This window comes from Toxotes jaculatrix, chromosome 10, assembly GCF_017976425.1.
Source record: "Toxotes jaculatrix isolate fToxJac2 chromosome 10, fToxJac2.pri, whole genome shotgun sequence".
In the NCBI taxonomy this organism is placed as follows: Eukaryota; Metazoa; Chordata; class Actinopteri; family Toxotidae; genus Toxotes; species Toxotes jaculatrix.
This window is the reverse complement of record NC_054403.1, coordinates 8,035,824-8,049,323: the sequence shown is the minus strand read 5'-3', so window position 1 is coordinate 8,049,323 and position 13,500 is coordinate 8,035,824. Positions and strand designations below refer to the sequence as shown.

The 13,500-nt window shown below is 41.4% G+C and overlaps 1 protein-coding gene across 1 annotated transcript in view; it reads left to right on the top strand.

The window, feature by feature from the left end:
• The first annotated feature begins 5,441 nt into the window (after nt 1–5,441).
• gpc3 (glypican 3) overlaps nt 5,442–13,500 on the top strand; it is a 92,641-nt gene continuing 84,582 nt past the window's right edge. Inside the window, exon 1 of the mRNA XM_041048350.1 lies at nt 5,442–5,598. Coding sequence (XP_040904284.1) covers nt 5,442–5,598 — 157 coding nt within the window. The remainder of the gene's footprint in view (nt 5,599–13,500) is intronic.

Sequence of the window (13,500 nt, the reverse complement as noted above, 5' to 3'; positions counted from 1 at the left end):
TTAGTTGCAGCTCAACAATGAGCTTTAGTTTGACTGCAAAATGCTGAAAATCCAATGAACAGACGTTAAAATGTTCTTTGATCTACAAAACCTTATTTTGAACCGAGTCGATCTCTGTTTACATCTCATAGGCTATAACTTATTTATCCAGCGGTGCAAATTACTATGGCTAAAAATAACCCCTCCTCCCAGTTGAAGCTCTGGCCGTGAAGCAGTAATGTCAGCCCAGTTCAAAACACTGGGACACATTCCATCCTGCCGGGAGGTATCCAACATGAGGCCTGTTCACTTCAGCCTGGCAGGCTATTGTTTCTGTGGAGGTCAATTACGATTTGTGCAAACTTATAAATGCACCACGATCCTCCATCCGTGAACTAACCCCTTGATTTCTGCAAATGAGCTATTGGCCATAATTAACCCTCCTCTTCAGTCGGTGGCGGGCTCCATGCGAACAAACGCAGAGGGTAAAAAGAATCAAGTCGAAATGGGCAGCTGCAATTTTCTTTCCCTTAAACTCCACCAATCAGAGCCTACGGCAGCAGAGAGAAGGCAGTATGGGAAAGTAGGTTAAAGTTCAACCGGGAACGAAGGCAAGTAAGGCAACGCTGCAGCCCGTTCCCACCGCGGAGAGAGGGCCACCGCGCCCCTGCGTCGCTCATCGTTGTTAGTTAGGGTCTGTGCAAGCTTCACGGTTGCATGAAAAAAAAAAAAAACAATGTTATTGAGTATTTTGTCTGCACATGAGGCGGGATGGTGAAGGGACCTGCTCCTGCAGGCAGAGCAGAAGGCTATGTGGGGGCAGGGTTTACCGGGGTTACAGGTCACAAGCCTCCTGGGTTTCTTTGACCAGCGCGGCGCTGAATGGAGGAGCGAGATGGCTTAATAAAAACTATTCTCAGTTCAGACTGTTTAAAAAAAAACAAGTTTGCAGGAAAAGTTTTCAGGGGATGCGACACCAGGAGGAAAGATCCAAGCTCTGATGACAGACTGCGAAGGGGGGGGGGGAGACGTGTTTGTGAGAGGATTTAAGGACGACATCCGCAAAGATTGGGTCGCCTGCGCGCCTCTCCCCCAACCCCCACAAAGAGAAAAACAACACGCGCACAAAAAAAAAAGATGCTCTCACAATTTCATGCATGACAAAACGTTTTGTGCAAGGGGCTGGCAAAGAGGGCTGCAGAGGACACAACATCTGCGGAGTGGGATGCGCAGTAATACTTTTCTGCATGAGGGGTAAATATTTCATCCACATCCCACACATAATCCTGTCCCGTCCAAAGGTAGGCTGTCTGCAGCTTCTCCTCTTTATTCTATTACAGCGCAGCGTGTGTGGTTTCAACTGTGCCTGAGAAGTGTTTGTTATCTATGGGAAAAGTTTTAATAACATGAAAACTATTCTCCTTATTGGACTCTTGTTTATTTAAAGCAAAAATGTCCAACACTTAATCTTAATGAAGCCTTTTCTCACAGTTGGAATATGCAAACTTTATTTTCGGGGTCAGAGCGTCTGTTTGTTGGCACATGAAGGTGATTCGGGCTTTGTGTTTTTTAATAATCTGTAAAGAGCCGCAGCTTCATCCACCCGCTGCTCACTGGTGTTTGTGGTGGTTACGTAATTGAATAAAAGCGGATGTGATTTCCATTGAGATCCATTTTTTTAATTGACGGCCGTTGGCGCGCTCATCGTCACATTAACTACGAGACGCTGTTGGCGCCACTTTGTTTAAAGCTGCAGACTGAGACCGAGTCTGTGGATCTCTGTGTGTGTGCCTCACGTACACTGCGTAGCACAAATAATCAGAAAATCGTTTCTCATTTTCGATTTTGAAAAGTTGAAGTGAGGATTTGTTCTTATGCTTTTTACGCTCCCTCTCAGTTTGTAGTTGCGCAGCCAGTGAATCAGTCTTTTCAGAGCCACATGTCTCTGCCCTGAAACCTGTGGACATCTGCAGCTTACTAACATAAAACACTCAGAAGCTCAAAGGTTTTGGCTCTTAGCAAAATTTATTCATAGAGAATGGCATATTAACTATGTTGGAACAATGTGTGTGGATGATAAATCAAATTGATGTGTTTATACATCTATTTTACTTCATTTCAGAGGGAAACAGTTTTGCTCCACTACAAGTGTTTATTTTAACTATAGTAACCACTTACTTTGCTGATTAAGGTTTTATCCACAACATATAATCTGCAGATTAAATGATGATGCATTGTTGAAGATTAAGTTCATATTAAATATACAAGTAGTTAAAACCAACTCCATCTCAATCAGCTACAATATGAAAGTGATACTCCAATGTTGGTACTTCAATAATAATAGTAATTTTATATTTGATAGTTTAAATACTTCCCACAGATAATGCTTCAGTACTTTTGTGGATACTTTTACCCTTATATTACATTGTTGTATTGCTACTTAAACAATAGATCTGAATACTTGTTCCACTACTGTGTGTATGTTTTAAGTAGAACACAGATAATATAACTTTCTGTTGTTGTAGTGTTTAGAATAACTTGGCATGAATACTTTATTTTCTCATCTTTAGTTATCAGGATTGAGAAATGAAAAGTCCACCTCCAGCCTGATCACTGCAAGGCAAAAAGTCAGTTTTTAAAAGTGTTTTATGGCATTTTAAAGCTTTATTGTGCTTGAGCAACTGTAGATGAAAGTTTGGTTTAGTTCATTTTACATTACATCCCTGAATTGTTTAGTTTTTAATGACTTTTTTCCTCACAGCATAAAAACACCTTCCTTCTGCCGCAGCTTGCAGAGCATGTGTTCATTCTCCAACAACAGGTTATAGAATCAGGTTAAAGATTTATATTCATTTGTCACTATCAGTTTGTTTTGTTGTGTTTCAGATGGTCCAGACTGGAAGTGTCCTGCCTGGAGGAGATGGATGTAATCCAGTCCATAAATCCCCTCCACACTCCCCTGCCTCTCATGGTCCTCCAGCTAAGGTGCATCTAGTGTAGTTAGTGAAGTAGCTCAGTATCTACTGCCCTAGTTGCTCCTTCTGGCTGGAGGGCTTGTTATTCACTACATTTGCTCTGCATACTTTATTTATGATGAAATACCTCATGTCTTTCTTTTAAGGACAGTAATAAGTTTTCCTATTAGTCAACATGTTGCAGCTTAACTTTAATCTTCACTGATAACAGCTGTTACACAGAACATTATACGAAGTGTGACAGACAGATACTTGTTTTACAGGCGGGATTATTTTCACTTCTTATTCTGATTTTTTTTCAGTCATCTTATTGTTTAGTCTATAATGAAGAAGTGAAATAGTGAAAAATATCTGTACCAAGTTTCAGGAGTTCATGGTAACAGGGAAACAAAAATATTAATTTTACAATAAAAAAAAGAGAGATCAGCCAAGTCACGTTAGAGAGGCTTGAAACTACAATAAAAGTATTTTCCCTTGGTAACTAATTGTGCTGAACTTTAATTTTTTGATTCAGTGTTTGACTTTCAGGAGTACAAAGAAGTGCAGCACACGAGAACACGTAATTCTGTAAAATCAAAGCACAATCTGAAAAAAAAAAACTATGTATACACACTGTATGGTAATATACAGCTAAGATATTTATGTGGATGATAAACTAATATATCATCATTTTCACTGTGATTCCTGTGCAGATGAGAAGTCAAGTGCTGATGGAATAAATTTACAATCAACTTTTGAGTATCTTGTGTTGCGTAAGCAGGAAGGTGAATAAATAGCTGTCAGCTTGTATAATATTTATTTACATTTATCAGTGTGTTTGTGCACAGGTCCTTCCCTCTGACATCGTTAGTGACTCATGACTTTCAGACTCGAGCTGAACCTGTTGTCGGCTTGGCAGTTCAAAAGTGCTCACAGTGCAGGTAGTACACGTTCATCTACTGCAGTTTGTGCACTTCAGGTATTGCTGGTCAACTCCCCTCATGCCTCAGACGTGAGTTTATGGTATTTGAAGGTGGAACTCTGCTGGGTTTACAGCGAGTTTTGTTGGTTTGCTCTCAGCTTCTGCCAGTCTCTGCTGTGCAAATCCATGCAAAGCTCTCTGTTTCTCAGACACGCAGCCAAAGGAAGAAGCTATATGGGTTTTTGTTTTCTGTTGTTCCAAGCTTTGATGAACACTTGAAAGACTAAAAATCTCATTCTATGGAGGCACAGGAGAGCAGCTGTTGTTTGTTTCCCCCCTGTTGCAGTCATGTTTGACTCAACAGGCATCATAACATTAAGTTTTCTTTTTTCTCCTTTTTTTCTTTTTTTTTTTTTTACATTGCTGTTTGTCTCGCTGTTTTCGGGTGGATGACTCCGCAATTTCAATACTTGACACATTAAAAAGAAATTGCACAGTATCCATCTGCAATCCGCCAGATGTTGAGAGCAGCTTCACATTTACTAGATTGTGCTAATTAGTGTAGAGATGTTATATAGGATGTGCAAAAACAGATGTGTGTGTGTGTGTGTGTGCTTTTCTCTGACTTAATGAACTTTTTCCAGTCTGCAGAGAGGATGAGATACAAATGTTGGCCTCTGTGGTGCCTGACACGGAAGCTGAACACTAGATGGCACCATTTGAACTTTATTGGCTCTTTGGCTCTGAGTGCAGGTGAAATCACTGTCCACTTCAGATGAGAAGGGAATGAAGAAATAATCAGTGTAAAATGAGATGTCAGCATGTAGTGTAACAGAATGAGGTTTCTGGGATTAATGAGTGTAAGATGAGACTGTTGCTGTTCATTTCTGCTTGCTTTGTGCAGATCTCTGTATGTTTCACATGCTTTCTGTACACTTTCTCTATGTGGCTGAATAATAAAGGCTCATTTTCAACTCACACACTTCGCCCGTGTGTCATTTTTATTGTAATACATGTGCACCTCTGGGCCATATTATGCGCCTGTGTTGTATGAGTAGGAAACTATGCAGGTACTCTGCCCTAATTGCATCCTCTAACATACAGCGCTATCCATCTAACACGACAACAGCCTGTGCACCACATGATTCCGCTCCTTATATTACCGCTCCTGCAGCCACACAGGGCCAGTGTATTATCTCACATCACCACAAGTACACAAGATCTCTATACAGGCAGGTTCACGCCGTGACGCGCGCTTTTGAAGGAGCGCGCACATGTATCCGGGGCTCGTTCATCTGTGCAGCTAGCTGTGAGTCAGTGCCGCGAGTGAAAGGGGGGACTCATAAGTTGTAAGCGTCGGGGTAGCTTCACCAAGAGGCGCAACCGAGCAGCTTTCCAGGTGGACGGACGGATAAGGAGGGGGGGGAAAAACGGAAGGATGCTGAACCGAGCGGATCCAGGAGCTGCAGCTTCACCTCGTCAGCGCAAACGCGGGATCCTGCTGTAACTTTTAATGTGCCGAAGTTAATCTCAGCTGTTTGTTGCTCTATTCCGTCCGGTTCGGTTACGTGCTGCTCGCCATTGCCATGGTCGGTTCATCAGTCCACAGTGCGCTCTTTCTGTGCGCCTTCCTCCAGCTGTTCTCCCTGCCCGGCGGACAGGTGCCAAACTGCCAGGAGGTGCGCACAGTGTTTCAGTCTCTGCACCCGGGCTCCAAGTGGGTCCCCGAAACCCCGGTGTCAGGTAACGAGCAACTTCAACTTCAGGCTTCTACCTACAGTAAAGCTCCGCGCTTTACGCACACGATGTCCTGTAACTGCATCTTTAAACTGCACCTCTGTAGGATGAAATAGATCTTCACAGTTTCAGCTCTGATTGTAAACACTCCAATTCAACTCCACTGTTCAGTTTCAGGGGACATTACCATTACAACAGTTCTCTAACGCCATCGAGTTTTTTTTTTTTTTTTTAAGGCTGCTGACCTCTCCAGTATCAGCGCTGAGAGGCAACCCACACACTCTCTCCATCAGCCTCTGGCTGAACATTTACCAACCTGCTCTAAAAAAATCTATTGCCCACATTAAGCATCTTGTTAAACCTGCAGGTTAAATTATATAAACCACCAGTTAACTGTTAAATAACAAGCTCACAGAGACCATTTGTTCTAGTATCGATCCAAACATGGAGCACGGAGTAACCTTTCCTGAAACCTAACTTTGATTTGATCAGTACTTTGAAACGCGGGAGGCAGATATGAGCATCTTTTTTGCAGATGTTTGTTATGTGGGTTTGGATCTTCTGCTAAGTTTGTTGTTCTAGAGGCGATGATGGAGTGCACACAAAGAAAAAGATCAGCACTCTTCCTTTATGAGAGCTGATTAATAGTCATGTTCCAGGCTGGTCTCTTGGCAGCTTTGCCTCAGCCACATTGTCACAGAATATAGATTAGCGGTGTGATATGGACTGTGACCACCCTGAAAACAATTTGGTAAAAAGATGCAATTATCCAAACAGGATAATTATTGTTCCCTGGAGCTGAAATGTCACTGACTCCTTCTCCGATGAGGAAGGGATGTGTTTGTCTTGGGAAAAAAAAAAAGAAAAGTAAATTTAGAGTATTTTAGAGGGAGTCTATGTGGGATAGAGGAACAACTCCCCGGCCTGTGTTTGCAGAACAATGCATGTTGGTGTACTGCTGGAGCCTGTTGCATGCATCCTGATTCAGTATGTAAATGGAGATGCCTCTCATGTGTCTGAATCACAGCCAGCTGCAAATGTTAATTGGGTGTTTTAGTGTCATGTCAGCATGGAGAAGTGCTCCGGGTTAACTGTTTTCTCTCCATTCTCGGCGCGCGATTCCCGCACATCTCACTCCCACCTGATTTAAAAGAGGTTTAGCAAATAACACTAAATGTTCAGCCAACATGAAAGAGTGTAACCAATCACAAAATGCTTCAGATCAAACAGCAGGAGAGATGTGCAATGCACTTTGAAGCATATTTTGTCATGCTCCCTCTACCACATATTAATCTACCATCTGTGGGAGCATGCAAGCTCCAGCCACTGAGCCCTGCATTTCTCCATGCATCCATCTTTAGTCACACACCCTCCACCTATAGGCCATCAAGCATTTTATCTGCCAGCCAAAGGGGGAGTCATCTTAGCAGGCCAAGAGAAATATTTAGCCTCCTGAAATCTGAGGCTGAACCGTCGAGATGTCTGTGAACCTGCACTGAGGAATCAGTCTGAGATGGACACCACACACACACACACACACACACACACACACACACACACACACACACACACACACACACACACACACACACACACTGCGTAGCTCAAAACCATTACGTACACTGGTAAAAATCAATTCACCAGTCAGCCAGAGGACAATTCATCCCGGCCAGTTAAGGCATAGTTTGGTTTACACATTCCCATGATGCCAGTGGGTCCTCTGTTGCAGAATAATTTGGGGTTTTATTAAGCAAGCTGGTTTTACAGTAAGTGACTCACGATAAAGCATCAAATTCATACATGTACAGTAAATAAGAGTAACGTTTCCCAAAACCTTTTAACACTAATGTTGTGTTCAGGCTCGTGGAGACGCTGAGTTCCCTGTAACAGCAGTTCAATAACAGACTTCATCATTGCCTGATACTGCACAATATTTCCTCATTTCCTGAACATAGTTTTTAAACCTTATGTTGAACTGATGAAATCTGCTAAAGAGAATGAGACATTGCCTCTGTTTTAAAACATGGGTAAATACAAAGGATTTTCATACGCTCTGTGTCAGTGATTGGTGCTGACAGAAGTTTTGACACTACCCTCCCAAATCCTAAAAAGGTCTTTTAGGATTTCATTCTTTGGAGCTTTATAACAGCTTGTCCATAAGAAGTCAGTGTGTGGTTTCTAACTGGCCCTGAACACTGACGTGCTGGCAAACAAAAAGAATCTATTTATATATTTATATTTGCATCGTAAACATGAAATATATATATTTTCTTATTTGGTGCAATAGCTACGCTTTACGATCGTTTCTGTATTTTGTCCCCTTCATCAAATGCACAAGGCCAGATTCTGTGGAAGTGATGTTTTTTTGGTTTTAATAGAAGAAAAGAAAACAAACATTTAAAGGAAATGAATTGGTTGAACTGCAATTATGATTATTTGTTATTACGCACAGTGGGATGTGTGGGAGTCAAGTCAATGTCAACAAAAACACACAAGTTAACATAAAATGCCCAATTAAACCCTCAATCAGACATACATCATGTGAAGAGCTTTATTAGGTTTCAACAACTGTCAGGTTTCCCATTAGATATGATTCATACAGGGAGATATAACTGAACCTGTAGAGAACAGGTTCACAGTTTTTCAAGTCTCAAAACAATAATCAAGTTCCCGCATGAACATTAAAACAAGTAGTGCTTGAACTACATTAGGATGGTTCTTCATGGCTTTGATGAAGAGGAGAACTGATAACAGCAAGCAAAAGCTGTTTCAGCGTTCATACTTTTCTCCTGACTGTTGTTTTAAGACACACTTGAAAAACGATGAACCTGTTTGTTACACCTCTGAAAAAAAAAAAAAAAACCTTCCCTGCTTGAGCTCAGTATTAGCACTCGGAGTAAAATAATGCAGAAATGAAATAAATGATTTTCTGCAGAACTCCAAACCCCAGGAAGACCTCAGGACGTCCCTTTATGAACCACTGCAGTAAAATACAATGGGATGTGATTTCAGGACTCACAGCCAAAACAAAGTACTGTAAATCAGTAAGGAACAGACACATATTATTAAGCTATTAAAGTTGTAATTCATTCGATGGAATAATGCAACCTTTTCGGACTGTGACCCCTTTCTAAAAGACCAAAGAGGGATTTTTGTCCTCTTTCTTTATATGGATCGTTTTCGATCAAGCATTTCACAGAAAAACAAGCGAAGTCTAGAGGAAAATGAACATAATTTGTTGTAACACAAGTATTTGGTCTGTTTCCGTCTTTTTTTGTCATCTTGCAACCCTTCTTAATGTGCTTATGGCCCCATATGGAGGGTCCCAGCCTCCACTGGAATAATGTAATATTGATTGTTTTTCAGTCTGTGTGTGTGTGTGTGTGTGTGTGTGTGTGTGTGTGTGTGTGTGTGTGTGTGCAGAATAGTTGCACTACCAAACATTACATCATCAGCAACAATCACATTTACTGCTTTCGCTCCTTCTAGCGCATAATAATATATTCAGTTTTTGTGGGTGATTTTTCAGTGTCGCTCTACATATCCACGTACAAGAGGAAAAGGGAAAGTAGCTATTGCAAAAAATGTGTCATTATTTTCAGAAGCTTGCATAGCGCATAATGCCATTTCAAAATAAATGATATTCCACTTTTTCACTGCAAAAAAAATCTGCACCCTTGGAAAAAAAAAAATGTGACACACATCAAACTTGACATGACTCCAGTATTTTATACCTGTCATTATATGCAGTGATGACATTAACTTGTCCTTCATGATCCTTTACAATATTTAAGCACTGAATAAAAATTTCAAAATTAATATCCTTAACGAAACAGAGCTACGGCTTGTACTGTTATTTAGGATTTCTATAAATCCCAGCTCTTCCACTTCTGCTTTAATGAGCTGACTTTTTTTTTCCCACAAAAGTATGAAATATGCAGCCACTTCTCTTATATTTAGTTCATTTTGGGGTTTTTTTTTCTTTTTTTTTTTTTTGGTCATGCCTCATCCATAATATATCCTTGTCATTAATTTATACAGAATAAGTTGGGGGATTTTGAATCACAGTTACGTCCTCTGTAATTATTCTGAACTTTGCGCTTGCTAAAAATTTGGCATGTAAATGCAGAACAGGGGGCTTGTCGCGCAGCCTAATGTAAGTTTTTCATTGAGGCATACAGCAAATGAAAGATTGATGAAATTAAATTTAGAGGATGGCTAACTGTGATTTGACTGGGGAAGCATCACTTTCTGTGTCAGTGTGTGTGTGTGTGTGTGGAGTAGCCTGTATTGATGTGGAGTATTGTGTGGGGGAGGCGGCTGATTCAGGGAGATGTCCGCAGGAAGGCAGAGCAGAATTCTAATAATGCTGCATGTGGTGCCAGGGGGGCAGAACACCAGAAAACAAAAGCTGAAGTTTTTCTTTCCACCAGCACGATTCAAAAGAAGTGAGAGCAGAGAAACAACATTTTAACAGAGATATGAAAAAAAAAAAAACAGAACCTAACACAGCTGTAGGAGTAGTACCACTCATGTCTTTGTTGTGGCTGTTGCTGTGGGTGGTTGTAGTTGTCTGAGCGGTGAAATGGAGGCTGCCGTGTCAGTTCACTGCATGGTGTCGTCATGTATGTGCGAGAGATGCACGAGCAGAGCCGAGCACTTACCCCGGGACATGAGTGCGAAAGCGTCTCCGTCAGTTTGGGGCGGAGGACGTGGTGAATCTCTGACAGCAGCAGCTGACCTGATTCATGAGAGGAGCATCAGATTCACACTTAAATGGAAGAGTTATACCAGTTTGCTGGAGGCTGAGGTGACAGCTGCCACTTATTTCAACACAAAATCCTGCACAGTCCTTCAAGAGAGGAGTTCTTCTTTTTTCTTTTTCCTTTTTCTTTTTGGCTCTGAGCTGAAACAGTTACAGCTTTATGTCGTGTGATATTTCTTTGCAGCAGGTCCAGGGGATGTGGACTTCTCAGAAATCAGCTGCAGGGTCAGGTCGTCCAGGCTTGTTGTTTATCGTGAAAACCTGAACAGCAAAGAACAAAGGCTCCTATTGTTTAAATGACACCGTGTTCGGATCATTTTGACCTGCAGCAAGAGCTGTTTTTGTCTAATCAAGCTCTGATTTGAGTTTTGTTTATTCAGTTTTTCCTCTTTTGAAAAAAAAATCCCTCTTTAATGAAGGGCTCTTCTGTTTTGTGTACACTTAAAAAAAACTCTTTCGCATTCATGCTTCCAGCTTTCAAATTATTGCTTCATCAAACGACTTAAAGTAGAGCAGTGAGCAAAGCACTAAAAATACTTAAAACAATTGTAATCCCCAGTAGCTAATGATATTATCATTCCTTACGTTGGTTGTAATTTGCGCTATCTTCATTTCATTTATTGTCTCTACAAAGTGACACTGGTTTATTTTGCCCTGGAGAGGAAGCCATGGATTCCCACATGCTTCCACTCGACACTGGTAGCTGATGTATAATTTATGCTCATAATGAACAGCTTTTAACATATTCTATATCTTAATACAACTTGTTTTTCCCCCATGGTCTCCATCATTAAACTTGCATAGTGATAGCTTTCTAATTGGTGCTGGGAAACTCGGAGACACGCACTGTATTTGTGGCTGCCCGTGTTCCCAAGGCTTGGAGTCCCCGAGCTTGTTAAAGATGTGAGGAGAGGGACTCCTCTTGTCGTCTGTGTGTACACAGGACTGTTTGAGCCCCTGCTGGACTTCTCACCCGTGGCATTTCAACTGAAACTTTCTATCATGAGAGAAGCAGCCAAGGACTGTCAGATAAGGCAGTGACAAAGTGAAGGGGCAATCAATGCCGTTCTTAAAAAGGCATTCACAGACCTCGACGCTCGTGAAAACGGCAGCTGCTCTGCATGTTGAATTGTCTGGCCCACCGTTTTAGAGTATTGATTGAAAGTACATAATAATTTCAAGGCATCACCTTGAACTGAGATTGTATGTTGGAGAAATTTACATCTAAATTGCTCTGAGCTCACACCTTGTCTTTCTTCATTTTGTTGGAAAGAATTGGCCATCAGGACACAAAAATCGACTAATTAACCAATAACGGACTGATAGAAAGGTGCTCTCAGTGCCCGATGGCTATTAAGCTCAAAGTAGGTGAAGTGAAACAAGCTCAGAAGAAAACTGTGCACGGATGACAAAGGATTTAAAAAAAAAAGAAAAAAAAAGAAGGCATCGGGAAGAGAAAGGGAGCTGAGCCTAAAGCAAAAAGGAAAAGCAGGAAGCTTATTCCCAAGTGATCTGTCAGTCAGAAAGAAGGCTTTATTTAGACGGTGTGATTTTATTATTTGTGTAACTCTACGGGGAATCGTCTCCCTGCCGAATCCTTCACTTATTCCTCACCGCTGTGGAACTTCTGTAATGAAACGCATTTATCATCTGCAAAACGACAAAAGTGCAGATGAAACTGTCTGTTTTGCCGGAGATAATTGCTAAATCCCCGTCTCTTTTCTGCGCCCGGGCCGCGCTCACCTCACCTATGGTGCTATTGACAGCTTAATAATTTTGCCCCTGCAGTCTGAAATTAACTTGATCTTATCTGTCAGGAGTCCTTTGTCGGTATTGATTTAAGATATTAAGCCTGTCAGTATGCATACAAAAGGTGCTGTGTGACAGTTTTATTGCCTGTTTCACTCATTAGACTGTACACCTTAAACCCTGATGGGAGTCATGTGTGAGCAGGGAGTTAGCTGAAGCTGTTCTCTGTTTGACTCCCCAGTGCTTATTAATTATCAAGACTGTCACTCTGTTGCGTCTCCTGCTAGTTTAACTTCCCTCCATGCCTGCTGTTGTCACTGCTCCAGTCTGAGCTCTCTTTCTGAAGATCTATTGTTTGAAGATCTCAAAGAGACAAAGCCTCAAACCAATAGAGATTTTCATATTAAGATAAACCCTCAGTCTCGACAAAAGCCCTTCCTCTGTCTTTTGACACGCTTGTTATCAAGACTTTTCTGATACATATATATATATATATAGAAATATAGATACACAATCCGAGCCCTCCCTCCAAATTAATCTCTCCACTTCCGTCTCTTCATCCTCCGCACCCCAAGCAGCTGAAGCTGGCAGACTCCCCTGACGTTTGTTTACCACGCTATCAATCAGGCCCTTGTCACTGACGCCTCTCAGGCAGCAGATCCTGCAGACAACTCCTCGACACAGCTTGGCACGTTACAACTGCAGCCTCCACTGAAGCTTTCAACCTCCACATGGGACACAAAGACTGAGTGGGGGAAGCACCAAGGAGAGGGATTTTCACAGGAACTCCTCTTTGTATTTACACATCAGATGCTTGTGCCCTGTTTGTGTCTTTGTGTGCGTCAGTTTAAAGGAGTGATTTGGGAATAAGGTGGAAATTTTATAGCTTGTGTGTGTAGAAAGTTCATATTCCACTGGACTTTTCTTTTTCTAAAGAGGCACTTTGACACAGAAATGTGTGTTGTTAACTCTTTTGCAAAAGAATCATTCTGTAAAAAATGTGTAAGTTTTAATTACAGTACAACCTTCTTTTCAAACTTTTATAGTTAATACTTCTCACAGCGTTACTGTGAAATCCTGATAGTGGAGGCATGTTCATGTATTTAAACGAGAAAGAACAGTTCTTTATGAAAGATGTCTTTCAGTTCATCATCGCACAAAATTGCAGTTCATTCACATTCACCGCTGCAGCAGCTAGCCTTGATCAGACTAAGTTCTAACCGCGTAGTCTTTATCTTCCCGCTCACAGGGATTTTTGTCAAATTAAATGAATTTCTTCAGGATGTTTGTTCTTTGATCCTTTTGTGTGCGGCTACATCAGCCCAATGAAAAAAATCCCTGTCACCTTAGTTTTTCTTTCGCTGGCTTACATCTGTACATCAAATGAGCTCAGG